At 55.8% G+C, this 15068-nt stretch overlaps 1 protein-coding gene across 3 annotated transcripts in view; it reads left to right on the top strand.

Moving 5' to 3' along the window:
- Nucleotides 1-15068, top strand: part of AGO2 (argonaute RISC catalytic component 2) — a 97287-nt gene that overhangs the window by 35951 nt on the left and 46268 nt on the right. For 2 of the 3 annotated variants that reach the window (XM_059395215.1, XM_059395214.1), the window contains exon 2: nt 13594-13786. The exons of the other annotated variant lie outside the window; for it this stretch is intronic. In XM_059395215.1, the coding sequence (XP_059251198.1) occupies nt 13594-13786 (193 nt within the window). The remainder of the gene's footprint in view (nt 1-13593; nt 13787-15068) is intronic. 3 annotated transcript variants of the gene reach the window in all.

Genomic DNA, 15068 nt, shown 5'->3' with positions numbered 1-15068 from the left:
AAGCAGTGGCTTGGTGATGTCATTCCCCAAGTACCTGCCCCTAAGGGAGCAGATCCTGCTGAGTCCTGCTGCCTTGGGCTAAGATGCTTCTCTTGGGTGTGATGGCTTCACTGTGTCTGAAGAAGCCCTGACTTTATCCTGCATCAGGCTCCGGGGAGCTCCTGTGTATGTCCCTTTCCCGCCTGGGCTGCCTTCTTGAGCAGCTGCACTGCTTTTTGGGGCCCTCCGCCCATGGCGCTGTCTGGTCTCATTCCTCCCCCTCCTTTTCCTTCTGTGTTGGGCCACACAGAATTCCTCGGTGGTAGACAGGCGCCCTGCAGCCTGGGTGCCCCGTGTCACCTCTCCACTCCCCAGATGGCAGATGACAAGGTCATGTGTTTGCAGATGACGGAGAGACGGTGGGTTTCACTGCCTTGATGATAAAAACAGATGTTTATTCTTTTTAAGATGGGCAAAAAGTTGAGACTTCACTTTGTAGCCTCATGGGACAGGACCAAAGCTGTGGTTTTTCATTTTTGATATAATTTTCTTCTTCCTGATTCCTATTCTCTTAAAATACATCGGGCTTCACGAGCTAATACTGATGGATCGGTTTCTGTGGGTTTGCGTTTGCTGGAGACACTGGGATGCTGCTTAGTCTGAGCCCATTACCACGTTTAAGGCTTAAAGTCAGGAGTGAGCCCTGGCCCGGGAAGCCACTCCATGGCCATGCCTTCCCCGCCGGAAGAGCAGAGAGGAAAAGCCGTGGCTGCCACACCTGTGCCACGGCTGCCTCCACTGGGTCTGCTCATGGCTGGCTGTGTGTGCATGCGGCACCTGGCTGTGCTTATAGCAAGTGCTAGCCCAGAGATGAGATGTGCTCAGCATTCTGTTTTCTTTTCCATTAAAAAAAAACAAAAAACAAAAAACAAAACCAAGTAAAACGTTGGTGCTACCTGCATTAGGTGGTCAGGGCTGTAGCCAGATCGTGGCCCCACCTGCCCGGGTATCAGTGCTGCACTCCCCGGGATCAGTGGTGCCACTGCGTGGGGATGGTGGTGGCGGTGTGAGCTCAGCTTTGAGACCCCCGGCTTGTGCATGCTGGAAGATTTTAGGTACGTGAGGTGGTTTCCAGCTGCCTCAGAAACTGATGGAACCGTGTAAGCTGAAGGGGGGAGACGGAGGACCCCCCCCCCCACCATCATGAGTCAGACAGCTGTGCAAAGTAGCGGGCTTCCTGCAGAGCTAGGGCCGTGGGGCACATTTATAAATGAATGGAAATAGGTCTCTTAAGTTTCTTTTTCCTTTTATGCACTTTCAGTATGGGTTCCCTTTATCTGGGCTATAAAACCCAAATCATGGCTTTAATGTTCTACTTTAACAGGCTGGCTTGCAGTGACGCAGAAGAGCATGAGCGGTTTGGGACAAGGCTGGGTTTATATCCTGCCCTGTGGGGCACCCTTGGGCAAGTCCTAGGGACTGGCAAGCTCCGTGGGGTTCCCTGGGACGGGGCCTTGCAGGGTGGAACTGGGGTCAGATGCACCTGGCGGCCCTGGCAGGTGGCCTGTAGCCGCCCATCCTATAGACTACGGAGCGTCTCCTCCGAGCCAGGTGCCCACCCCTCCACCTGTGTGCATCTGTGGGGCTGTGGATGGGGACTTAAAATATACGTGGGAATCATCACACATCTGCCTCAAATCTTGAATTGGGCAAGTTTTTAAACCTCTCCGGATGTCTGTTAAGTGGGGTACCAGCAGTGTGTACATCTTTTTATTTAAGTTTGGAAACTGTTAAACTGAGACAACTAGAACAGTAAACACCCGCACCCACCTCCCTGATTCTATTCAAAGTTGCTTTCATCAGTTTTTAAAAGATAGCTTTACTATTATTTCTCTAATAATAAATATAATGTACCCACTTAAATAAGACACCAAGAAGAGCGAGTTGTAATGTGAGCTCTTAGAAATAATCACCGTGGATATTCAGTTTTATGAGGCTTCTGTACGTTTCCTGTTCCTGCACCAGATGTGTGTGTGCAAATGCAGGATTTGCACGGACCCCTTCTTGGAGCTTCCTCCCACTCAACCCCATAGGACCTCTTCCCGTGATGGTGTAGACACACAAGGTCAGTAGATGAGCGCAGCACACGTTCCCCGGTGAGCAGTCACACCTTCCTGTCCTCTGGCAGAGGATAAGCGCTCTGTGCACGTGTCTGCGTGTTTTAGGATAAAGGCCTCCATCTTGAGTTACTCCACCAAAGGGCACATGATCTTAAAAGATTTCTGAAATACACCTTCAAGACCATTGAGCTTAAGAGAGTGATCATTTTTTCAAAGCTCTTGTAAATATCAGCTAGGCAAAAAAAAAATTTACAGTTTTCATTCACATTTTTTGGATGGAGAGCTGGGTATGTTTTCTGTTTGTTGGCTACTAGTATTTCCTACACACATTGTCAGCCATAGTCAATGCCCACTTTCCTGTGGGAGTTTTAAATCCTTCGTAGTAGTTTATTTTACTTTTTTTTTTTTTTAAAGATTTTATTTATTTGATGGAGAGAGAGTGCGCACAGTAGGAGATGCAGAGGGGGAGGGAAAAGCGGGCTCTCTGCTGAGCAGGGAGCCCAGGGCGGGGCTCGATCCCAGGATTGAGATGCTTAACCAACTGAGCCACCCAGGAGCCCCAAAGCCTTATTAATTTATATAAACTCTGTATATCCAGGTTTATATTTTCACATTTGTGAACTTACTGTCATAAAATTTTCTGAATTTGTAGGGCAATTAGAGAAGCTTTAAAAATCTTACATAGTCAGATTTGTCTTGGTGACCCCCGCATTTTGGTTCCAAGAGCGAAAGCATTCGGACTCCCAGATTATAGAAGATTATTGAATTTTGAAGTATTTCTAAGGATGTCTTTGTTTCACTTAGAAATGTCAACTCTTACAGTTTGTGTTTGGTTGGGATTTGCCTTGTCATGAAGAGGCTGGGGGCTCACCTTGCGTCTCCCTCAGCTGTCCCTGCTCTGCCGACCCGCGACTGAAATGCCGTCTCAGCCCACCCTGCCCCGTCCTCACGGCCGCTCCTGCTGTCCCTCCTGATCCTCTGCCTGCCGTCTTCTGGGGTGAGGCTCCTGAGGACAGGGACGCCGTTGGTGCTCAGGAAATGCTGCGGGAGTGGAATCAGAGTCAGCGTACCGGGAATGCTTCGGGGGGCTGGGCACACAGACCTCCCACGGCAGCTGTCACCATGTGCCGAGTGCTAACTGAGTGAACCTGGGGGCCTGTGTTACTATGCACTGCTAGGTCACCCATCTCTTTAAAACATGCGTCTGACTTCAGTATACCCACTGTCTCCAAAGGACTTGAGTCCGCTTGGCCCGGCGGCAGGGCTCACATGGTCTGCTGGCAACAAGACCCAGCTGTGCCTGTCCCTTACCTGCTTGCTGTCCCATCTGTACCTGGGGATCACCTGTGCCTGAGCCGGGGTGGGGAGTGGACAAGAAGGTGCGTGTGGAGGTTTCTGCGGCAGGCCCGGCGCACCAGGGGCCCCGACGCTTCCGCAGGTGTCGTGGGAGAGTGTGAACCAACCCACGCACCAGAAGGGGCAGTTCTATGGGTCCTGCTGCTGCCCAGAGATGTCCTTGGTAACTAAGAGGGATTCGTCACTGTCAAAGAGCACAAAGTTCTGAATTTCCTGCTGAAGAGGGAGGGAACAGGAAGGCGGTGGGTTAGATTCTGGTAGGCTTGGGGTGATAAAAAGAAGGATTAGGTTCTTTGGTGAAGGAGATGGTCCTCAAGTACGGGAGATGTCCCAAGAGCTCTCTGCGAGGGAGGTTGGTCCATTCCGTGGGCCATGCTGGCAGAGGGCCCCGCTGAAAGCAGTCTTTGTGCCCCGCTGGCCTGGCACCGAGTCACCCTCCAGGGAGCCCCGAGCTGTGTCCAGGAGGGTGGATGTGAGGATAGAGGCGGAGGCGCCTGGAGCGCACCCCGAGTCTCGGAGATGCTTGATAAACGTGGCTTCTCTCGTCGCAGCGGTGGAGACAGCGCGCGGGAGACGGAGGATCGTCTTCACGGGACGCATCGCGTTTGTGCCACGAAACGCTTGACACTGAGTAATAAGGGAAGGTGTTTCTACCAAGCGTGTGACACTGAGATATTCTTTTATTCGTCTCTTCATTCATTCATTCATTCATTCATTCAACAGTTGCACAAAAGCAGACATAATCCCTGCCGTGGCGTCTCTTACGTTCTAGTGGGCGAGGCCGTTACTAGCCAGAGAATCACAGAATCAAGAGAAAGTCGGACGTGGTGAGCGCTGTGGAGAAGCGTGAGGCAAACGCACCACGGGGTGGTCCGTGTTTTCACGGAGCTTTTGAGACGGGCTTACGTCGCGTGGCGAAGTCCTGTGACAAGCTCACGGGAGTGTCGGGCCACGGAGCGGAGCCCACGCGGGCAGTGCTCATGGCAGCCATTGGGGAGATGCTTTGGCGGGAGGGAATATACGCTTTACGAGTATTTAATTCTCCCTTGTGTTTATTCCCGTTTTTGTCATACTGTGGACAGATGGGGCGGGTCAGAGGAGGTGTCTTTGACATGGGGGGAAGTTTATTGAAACAATTTTTATGGGAAAATTTTCTATTTACAGATCACAGAGATGACTTGGGGGACTGTTGCTCAAAGAAATCGTGTTTTAAATGATGACTGGAGGTTGGTTCACCAAAGCCTGTTTAAAAATCCTTTGTGGGTGAAATTCTTAGCGTTTCCAACGAAGATGAAGACCCGTCCTGTTAGTCACTGACTTGAGGGCAGTTGGGTGTGTGGCTCATAACCAGCCCTAGACTCTGCGTAGGTGTCATGTATCCTGAGGCATGCGTATCGCTCACTGAAATGAGGTTAAAGTATTTTTGGAGTATTACTCATTCAACCACAAAAGTTGACTGAGGCAGTTCAGTAGCAATCTTCCTGCCCGCTTGGCTTGCCGCCTCCCCCCCACGCCCTCCCCCTGCCGGGGGCAGCTGCCAGGACCGTGCGGTCACCTGGGAGCACCTGCCACTCAGCCCCTTGCCCCCTCATCACCCCCCCCCCCCACTGCCCCAGAGTGACCGGCTGCCCCCTCTTCCCTCATTGCTTCCCGGGGCCACTTTTTTGGGTGTTGCCAAGAATCAGGCTACAACAGCTTGGAATTTCCCCGAGGGTTTTTTTTACCAAGAGAGGAAGAAATGAAAAGATTTACAGGAACTGTGGCCCGCATGAAGGTGACACATTTCTAGAGAACAGCTCTTTGACTCCATGGTTGGCTTCTTTCCCTGCGGGGCTATCCTTCCCGCCGCCCCCGCCGCCCCCTTGCCCTGGGAGCCTGCCTGGGGTTTTGTCTGCTTCTTCTGTCTCTCCTCACCCTCCTTCAGAGTGGGAGGTGCTGCGCACACCTGCCCGAGGGTGAAGGGCAGAAGCGAGCGCCTCCCGTGGCTGTGGACACGCCCCCATGCTGGAGAAAGGGACTCATCGGATGGTCTGTCAGCCTTGGGGTGTTTTCGGAGCCCCCCACCCTCCAGGCTAGCTCCGAGCATTCTCCTGAAGCTCCGGTGTGGGGCCAGCTGCGTCCTGAGCCCAGACGCCGGGTTCTGGTGTGCTGAGCGCGGAGTTCTCCTAGGCCGTGATGATGCACACCTGCTGAGCCCCCGGCCGCCTCTGGGAACCGCCCCCTCCCAGTGTGTCCCCTCCATGTCCCATTTTACTTTCTTCGTGCCCTTGCAAGTGTGGGAGCTCATAGGCCAAGGTGGGCTTCGGAGGTTGGGGTCGGGGGTGAGCGCTGGCCGTTAGAGAGGGTGACCGCGACCCAGACCACGACCCGGCTGGGCTCGTCTCCTCTAGGCCATGCGGCCTGAACCGGATGTGGGAGCGGAACCTCCCTGTCTTGGCATTCGGCCAGACAGAAGCCCGTCTCTCTGGGAGCTCGGGCGCGCTTGGTTTGGGGTTTTGGCTTCTTTTCCTCCCGGTCGGCTGGTGGGTCACCTGGTCTAACACTGGTTTGCACACAGTGTGGTTCTCTTTTCTCTCCAGCTGACGGGAGCCCATGTCCCTGTCTGCATTCGTAGCGCTTTGTTCTGAGAATGGCTCCATTCAGCTCCCCAGAGAGGCTGCCGCGGTTGTGTTCAGTGGCTTGGGGGGGCCGTAAGCCATAGCTGCCTGTGCAGGCAACAGGTGAAGGCGCTGAGTGGCAGCCTGTCTGTCTGTTTGTCCTGGTTGTAGCAGGAGAGTGCTGGTCGGACGGCTTCTGCTCTCTGGTCTGGGCCCCAGGAGCCTTCAGAACCTGTCCTTTTCTAGCCCATGGTGAAAGCAAAGGTACAGGAGACACGGACCTGGGTGGTGGTCCTACCCAGCCACTGCCCAGCCGGGGACCCTGACGAGTCACTCAGCCCCAAAGCTGCTGTTGCCTCTTCCAGGGATGTCCAGAAGCCTGAAGGAGCTGATGCCCGGCCTGGCCCACATTGTGGCATAGGAGGCCTGGACGGCCTTGAGCTATTTTTGTCACTTTCTCTTGTCTTCATAATTTCTGGCTGATGCCCAGTATAGTGAAAACAGAATTCTACAAGGAAACGGAGGATACATGACATTGAATACCAATGCCTGCTTCGAGGCTCTGGAAGGATGGTGTTCGGTGGCAGACCTTTGACTATCCTGGTCCCGCTAAGACATGGGTGCTGGTGGGCTGGGCTCCCTTCCTGGAGGAACGCTGTGTTGCTGGCCCTACAGCCAGTACAGCGAGCGGCACGTCAGCCAGTTAATCCAGAGCCTGGACCGGTGGTCACCTGCCAGTCACCGAGGGCCAGACTCTGTGTTAATTTAATGACTCTGTGAGCTACGTGTATCTTGAGGAACATTTAAGTTACCCAAGGGCAAAGAGTCACCGAGGTCCTTTTGTTTTGGAAGATGCTGGGCTGCTAGTAAGATGTGGTGACGGGAGCCCTCGCGGGGGTGGGAAGCCCCAGGCTCCCCTCTCCATGGGCTTCCTCTCGGGCCCCTCCCCTTGGCGGAGCTCCCAGACCCTCCTGGAGCCAGGCTCACCCCAAGTCCGTGACTCAGAGCAGGTTTCGGGGGAAAGGGTGAGTTACTTTCTCCCCACGGTTTCCAAGGTGACTTCCGGCCCCAAATTCTGCTGTTTATTACGTGTCATCAGTGGCCAGAGATGTTGCTCTTGGCCTGATGGTGGAAGCCGGCGCCAGGACATTGGCGTTGGTCCTGGTTGTGAGGCGCAGGGGCAGCGGCGGTGGGAGGAGGCTGGGTGCGGGGCCGAGGCTGCTCCAAGCCAGTGTCTCCTGCCAGAGTGCAGGCCGCACGGGTTACGCAGGGTTTGTACGAATTCTGTTCCGTGTGCTTCGGTGTTTAGAAAACAGCAGAAATGAAGAGCTTCTCGGAACAACGATGCTTGTCTGCTGCGGCCTTTCTGTGCTCGTCACCAGGTAAACTTGCCTGGTGACTGCTCACTTCTTCCCCCCGATTTGCTTCTAGGTGAATGGGCAGAGCTGTGGGGTCCTGAGACCATGTACAGGTTTGGTCTTGGGATGGAGACGGGCCTCCCGTTTTGAACACAAGCCCATGCTGTCAGGCCTTAGCAGGATGTCTGATGTCTGATTCCCAGCACCGAGCCCCTGCCTGGTAGGCAGCCTGTGCGATGAGCCTGGTGAGCCGGTTGCCATGGCAGCTGGTAAATCATGAGCTCACATCATATCGGGGACAGGCGCTGGGGGGGGGGGGCAGCCGCGGAGACAGACGCTTGGTTTGCAGGCCTGCGGGGTGTGATGCTGCCTCTGGGGCCTTCCGTGTCCGAGGACCAGCTAGCCGCCGCCCCACCCCCCGTCACCCCACCACGAACCTGGGGGGGCGGTGTCAGTTTGTGACATTATCGGGAACTGAGACGCCGTCTTCTCTGCTTAGAGATGAGGCCACCCCATCCCCTTGGAGCAGGCGGTTCTCACGCATTCGGGGTCATGAAGCCCTTTGTCAGGCTGGTGAAGGTAATGGGTAGAATAAGAATGTTTTTCAAGGCACAGGACGAGACACATAGGATGACGAGGAAAGCTGGTCATGTCGAAGTACAGTTAACAGAATAACAGAACAAACGTTACCACGTTTAGTGAGGGTCCGGCAGCCAGTCTAGTAAATACCATGGTTTTGAAGTAGCAGTGAGTTTAAAGGTTTTTTACTTATTTGAGAGAGAGAGAGTGTGCATGTACCCACGAGCTGGGAGAGGGGTCAGGCACCCAACTGATAGCCCCCCAGTGCCCCACAGTAGCAGCGGGTTGGAACCCGTTCGCCGCCATGTGGCCGGGGAGCCTTCTGTTTCCCCATGTCCCAGGTATGTCCTCGTGTGGTTGGTTGTCCTTGCTCATGAGGGAAAGGAGCGATGCATTTCACTTTGAGCTCAGCCCAGGTTCACAGGCCCTCCGAGTTGTCTGCGTGGGTTCCAGGCTGAGACCTCCTGGCTCAGGGGTGCTCCCCTTGACTCTCCCTCTCCAGGGCCGGGGTCCGCAGGTGATGGGCCCTGCGTCTCACTCTCAGGGCCCTGGCTCCAGGGCACTCAGCCTGGTCGGGCCTGGTCTGAGGGACACCTGGTGGCGGGACTTGAACTTGAGGAGGCCAGACGAGCTGCCCTGATGAAGGCTGTGGTAGAGAGGCCAGGCAGGACAGAAGAGCAGGTGCGTGCCGCCTCCTGGCAGCTCCTGGGGTGGAGATGGGCCTTGGGCCTCACTTGTTTCTCAAGGAAGCCAGGACAGCAAAAAGAGAAAAACCACAGAACGCCAGTGTAGACGTCTGGGGTGTGGGAAGCTGAGCAGTGGGGGGTCTGGTCTCCTGTATATGTCTCCTGGGTCCTTTCGGTGGGCACGTGGATGGCTCCTGGCTGGGTTCTGAGGCCAACAGACATGTGTCCTGGAAGGACACCCATCATGTGGTCACCTGGACCCCGGGAAGTGACTGAAACGAGCATAGTAGTTGAGGGGGCCCAGGGCACCCCAAAGGCCTGATGGGCTGTGTGGAGGAGCAGGAGACACAGCTCCCAGGCTGAGCCGTGAAGCCGTGGTGTGCCTATGGCCTAGAGGCCTCTGACGTGTGGGTCGCGGTAGCAGGAGGGCAGAGATGGAGGCCGGTGGGGGGGCGGGCTGGGCAGGGCTCGGCAGCCGCCCTGGGGAAGATGCTCGTCCTGCAGATTCCGAGGCCCGGCATCTGGGCTCAGGACCCCGTTCCTGTCTGTGCACTGCGGCCTCTCACTCAGACCCTGTGTTCCTGGGGGTGCGTCCGTGCCTGGCCTGGGGTCAGATTCAGGGCATTAATTGGTCAGCAAGTCCTTCGTTGTAGAGACCAGAAACCTGGAGCCCGAGCCAGCGAGGGCCGCGCGTCGATCGGACAGTCTGTTCTCCGTGTGCGGGTGCAAGGGTGGCAGTGGCTGTAGGTGGCACGGGAGCCCCCGGTGGGTGCTGCGGAAGGCAGGGTCCCCCTCGTGCGCTGAGCCCTCCAGTGGGCCCCCTGCTTCCGCTCCAAGGACACAGGTAGAGATGTTCCTTCGTGGGTCTTCAGCGCAGCGCTTACTGTTTACAGGGAATGTTTGGAAACCACTGAGATGCATCGGCAGGAGACGGCTCCGTGTGCAGGGCCCTCAGCAAAGATTCGTTGTGGAGAATTGCGTAATATGACGTTAGATGAAAGCCGTCAGGGAGAAGTCTGCATGGTTGTGTCAGCGCAGGTCACACATTGTGTGTCGTGCGTGTGTGCAGAGACTGACTTTGAACAGAGATTACCTCTGGTGGCGTCACAGGCAACTTTTCTGTTCTCTGTATTTTTTTGTATCTTCTGTAGTAAGTGTGTGTTTTGACGTCAGAGAAGACCGCACTGTATGAAAGCGGCCACCTGGTCCCTGTCCGTCATCACAGGTGGGGAAGCGAGACCACGTGTTCGGTAGGCAGTCGCCCACGGAGGCCACTGTGGAAAGTGCTCTGTGACCTGTAGTTAAGTGAAGAAGACAGGTGACCCGGACCCGCAGGCTCTCAGTTATCTGCTACGTGGGAGAGCCTCTACAAGTCTTCACTCTCTGGTCACCCCACTTCTTGTCCTGCGTGTGCACCCCTTACTTAGGGAGGGCTGGGACAGAAGCCCCGCTCTGGCAGGGGGCCGCCAGGAGGTGGTGTGTGGGGCAGGTGTCACACAGCCTGCTCTGGGACCCTCCCACGAAAATAGGCGGGTGACAGTCCCCGCCCTGAGACCTGGATTTCTTGGGGAGGAGAGCCCCGTCCCGCAGAAGCCTTACATAGAACACAGCGACAGGCTCGCTTTCCACGGCGCCTGTAAAAAAAAAAAAGAAAAAAAAAACCAGCAAAACTTCCCAGTTGCCGTGACCCAGTTGCTCATATAGGAAGTTGATTACTCATTCACTACGTCTCCCTTTCACTGATGGAGACGTGGCTCTAAAAATGGAATTTCTGAGCACGTGTGCCGAGTTCCCAGCAGCAGTTCCGCAAACACTCGTCGCCTGCGTTACCAGTGCCGGCTTACATGCTGGGGCTCCCCGGCCCTTGTAACACGCTTCGGTCAGTGGTGCAACTCGCGGGTGCGTCAGTGGTGGGCCAGGGACTGTGCTGGCCTCGGACCCGCCATTTCCCCCCTGCCGAGGTCCCTTCCTGCGGTGACCGTCCAGGGCTCCTGGATGAGGAATGAGGGGTCGCCTTCCTATTCCCCAGGGTTTCGCCCCCCAGGGCAGCAGTCCGATGGCACGGACACAGTGGAAACACATTCCCAGCAGAACCGTGTGCCCCGTGGCCAGGTGGGAGAGGGGTGCACCTGCTGGGGCCGTGGCGGGGGGAGATGCGGGCCTGGGCGTCCGGCGGAGCTTTGAGCAGAGGGAAGCAGCGTGTCTCGCGGAGGGTGGAGAAGCTGGGAGCACCTGGAGGCGGGGAGGGTGTTGGGACCAGCACGGGTGGCCCGCGTCGGCACAGCTGGAGAGGACCTGGGGTCTTACCGCAGGGTCGGGTTTTGGGGTGAAGTCCCCACTGAGCCGCTCAGGGACATCTTCTCTGGTGAAGCCCCCCCAGATCCTCCTCTTGGGCTGTCCTGTATTCAGCAGATGTTGATGGTCCCCCCCGGCAGGGGAGGCTGAGCTGAGGACCATCCCCCATCTCTGTAGCACGCGCTCACCAAGCTTGGGGCCGTGGGCTTGGGGCGTGGAGCGCCCCCCCCCACTTGTCCATGGCTCCCCGGCATCTCTGCTTCTCTGTTCCTCCTGCGGCGCAGGTGAGCGGAGATGGGCCACGGGAAGGGCGCGCGTGGCGAGTTGCTCTCTAGGTGACACTGGAATTAATTTTCGGAGTCATCTGTGTTGACCGTGAAGAAGGTGTGTGTGCTGGTCGGCATTGGGTTTTCATCTCAGAACATCATCTTCCCCTGGGCCAAGAGCCGACCCCCACAAAAGCAACTGCCCAGGCTCTCTCACACGGCTTGGCCTGGGCTGGGCGAGGTCCCCTCCGGGTCCCAGTCCTGCTTGTCTTAGCATTTTACGACTCCCCATGAGGCATGAGTCCCGGATCTCCCCGAGGGCAAGGCTGGGCCGGACTCTGTAGCCTCATGTTAGGAGCGTTTCCTTCCCGGGGGCCTGAAGCTGTGGGGACCGCCCCCTGCTCTGCTTGGGGCACCGTCAGGGCTTGGTTTGTGGTCCTGTACTCTGCACACCGGCCCAGAGCTCTCAGGATTTTCGGGTTAAAAGCTAGAAGCAAGGAAGAAATGGCTTGTGAAGTCACGTATTCCGTGAACGTATCGCCGCTGTGTTTTCCCGCCGCTTTCATTGACCCGGGTCAGTGACACGGGCCGCGGCAGGTTCCCTAGTTTCCCGCGGCGGTTCTCCGGAAGCGGTAGGTATCACGGAGACAGGAGAAACGGGCTCAGCCAGAGAAATGGGCTGCAGGCATGTCTGTGCCAGTGGTTAGATTTTAGGACAGTAAACTCATCCCCCTCTAGCTGGGGACAGATGGCCGCTGAGGGGCGGAAGGAAGCCTTGCTTCAGAAACGGGCACCCCGGCTCGCTGCTCCTCTCTGAGCCTTGGACAGCTTCCCTTTTCAGAAGCAACATCTTGGCTCCGTAGCTGTGATGCACAGTCAAGAAACATGTGAAAAGCACCGTGTAAACTGGAAAGCCCTTATTTGGTGTGGCCGGTGCTCTGGTTCCTGAAAGGGGAAGGGTCTCTGTGGCTGGGCACTTCCTGGGGCACAGTTGTCAACTCGTGTGCGGTTCAACTCGTGTGCGGTTCCGCTGTGCTTCTGTATTCGCAAGATGCATCTTGTAGATTAGGCTTCTGCCTAGGAGCAGGGAGGGCGTGCGGGCAGACGGTGCGGTCCGCGCCTGGGCAGGCGCAGGGTCTGTCGTGCCGAGGACCACGCGTAGCCTGTGCCTACGGGGAGCAGACCCGCCCGGTGCCCAGTCCTCTGCTGGCGCGCGTCCCCACGCTGCTCCGGGAGGGGCCCCGGGAGCTGCCTGCACTGTTCATGTTTGTATCCTCCGTCCCGGACGTTGCACGAGTAAGGAGTAAGGGGCACACGAGTGTGCTTGTTGAAGGGCTGGTGTGTGGTGTGCGAGTCTGTCAACACGGCATCTACGGTCAGTGAGGTCAGAGTTGCTCCGTGAGACGGACCTGGAGGGTTCCAGGTGGTACAACTCAGTGAGAATAACAACCTTTGAAGCATGTTTGTTTTCTCGTAGAAAGAAAACAAAACAAAAAGAGTAACTGAAGGGCTCTGAGTTTTTCTAGGTCAGTAATGCAGTAAAAACAGCTTAAATTATTCTTAGTAGCGTACTTTCGTTTCCGGTAAATATCAGCAGGGATTGAAGTATGTGGGATTTTTTTCTGTCTTTCTCTCTCTCTCTTTTTTTAATTTTTTAACGAGGAGGATTTTTAAAAAAAGACAAGCAAAAATTAAGAGTATTCTGTTATTGGAAAAATATTTAGTTGATTTCTTTTCCTAAGCCACAGTGTGAACTTTACTAGAATTAGTGAAAATTTGCGTGGGGTGAAGTTTCTGTCTACTGTCTGTGGGGGAGGAGTACATCCCTTGCTTAAGTGAACGACTCACCCGGGAATGCAGGGCCCCCAGCGTGGGGTTCTTGGCCCCCGTATGCATCGTAACCCTTGGGTCTCGTCTCCTGAGAATTCACATGGTCCCGTTTTCCCGGTCTCTGTCACATGCAAAGACAGGGCAGCGATGTACAGACACACACATGAGCCGTGAGCCACTGCGGTGCGTTTGAAGTCAACAGGTGGCTTGACGTTGAGGCCCCCCTTTGTGGAAATGTGCTGTTGGTCTGCGGGGAAGGGCGTGCGTTGTGGTTCCAGGGACTGGAGAGATGGCGCGGACAGTCGCCCGAGCACAGCTGTCTGAAGCCCCTGGAGGAGGGGTGGGGGTAGGAAGTGGTGCCCCGGGCGAGCCGTGGCAGGGGGCCCTCGTGAGCCCCACTGTGGGGGGCGGCGTGTGACAGCGGGTCTGCGGGAGCTGGGAAGGGCGGGCTGCACGGTGGCGGCGGCGCACGAGCTCCGGGAAAGCCGCTGCTCCCTGGGTAACCCGCGTTCTCTTGGCCCTTCCAGTGCTTGCGCCTCCCGCGCCGCCGCCGCCCATCCAAGGATATGCCTTCAAGCCTCCGCCTAGACCCGACTTCGGGACCTCCGGGAGAACCATCAAGTTACAGGCCAACTTCTTTGAAATGGACATTCCAAAAATTGACATCTATCATTACGAATTGGACATCAAGCCGGAGAAATGCCCCAGGAGAGTGAACAGGTATCTGTCGCTTCACCCTCTACCGGTTGTGACGGACGCGTGGCTCCCCTGCGCACGCAGCAGGCCCTTCCCCGGAGCTTTCTGTGCGGTTCCTTTTCCAAAAATGTCATGTAGTTCATCGTGTCTTGATGCAGTTTGAGGGTGTAGGTTCGTATTTGGACACGGTCCTGTGCCCGCCCGTCTCCTCGTGCCCTCTTCGTCAGTTGCAGCCCCAAGGCCGCTGCTCTGACCTGTGTCACCGCTGGTTTGTTCCCTGCTGCGGGGGAGGGGCCGGGGCATAGAGGACTCAGCCTGTGGGGCGTCTCCGCGACCTGCTCCTTGCACTGGGCGTGAGTCGTTGAGACGGACTCGTATTGCTGTGTGGATCAATAGCTTCTAGTTGTCACTGCCGAGGACTGTCCCATGATACGAGGATTTCATAGTTTCTTCATCCTCTTGTTGGATGCTTGGGCTGTCTGGGTTTGGCCATCATGAACAAAGCTATTGAAGTCTTTTGTGGGCACGCACGTTTTCGTTTCTCTTGGATGCAGGAGTGAAGTTGCCGGGTCTCAGGGGAGGCGCAGGCTTAGCGGTGTGAGACACCGCGAAGGGGCTGTCCGGAGGGGCGGCTGGGCCTCACTCTCCCACCGTCCGGGCGAGGTTCTGGTTGTCCCGTGTCTTCAGTGTGTGGGACGGTCAGTCTTGGGGAGTTTTGAGGTTTCAGTGGTGTCTCTTGGTTTCTCTTTGTGGTTTCAATTTCCATGTCCTGAGAGTGAGTCGAGCACTTTCCCTGTGCTCGTAGCTGTGATTCTGCTACATTTGCACGTCACGTAGTGTATCTTTTTCTTTTCTTTCTTTTTTTTTTTTTTTTAAAGATTTTATTTATTTATTTGGCAGAGATCACAAGTAGGCAGAGAGGCAGGCAGAGAGAGAGGGGGAAGCAGGCTCCCTGCCGAGCAGAGATCCTGATGTGGGGCTCGATCCCAGGACCCTGAGATCATGACCTGAGCCGAAGGCAGAGGCTTAACCCACTGAGCCACCCAGGCGCTCCCACATAGTATTTTCTAATAAAGTGTCTGTTAAAGCCCCTTCCTGTCTTGCATCTTTGTTACTGGTCTGTCGGAGTCGGTCATGTACGTGAGGTACAGGTCATTGTGAGGTACAGGTCGGTGTCAGGTACAGGTCAGTGTTGGTTTTCTGCCTGGTTTGAGCTTGCCATGGCACTAAGTGGTGTCTCTTAATGAGCAGATTTTTATAATTTTGTTGACATCCAAGCTATAAAATGTTGAAAATTGTTATGATA

This window comes from Mustela nigripes, chromosome 3, assembly GCF_022355385.1.
Source record: "Mustela nigripes isolate SB6536 chromosome 3, MUSNIG.SB6536, whole genome shotgun sequence".
NCBI classification, from domain to species: Eukaryota; Metazoa; Chordata; class Mammalia; order Carnivora; family Mustelidae; genus Mustela; species Mustela nigripes.
This window is presented reverse-complemented; position numbering and strand designations above follow the sequence as displayed.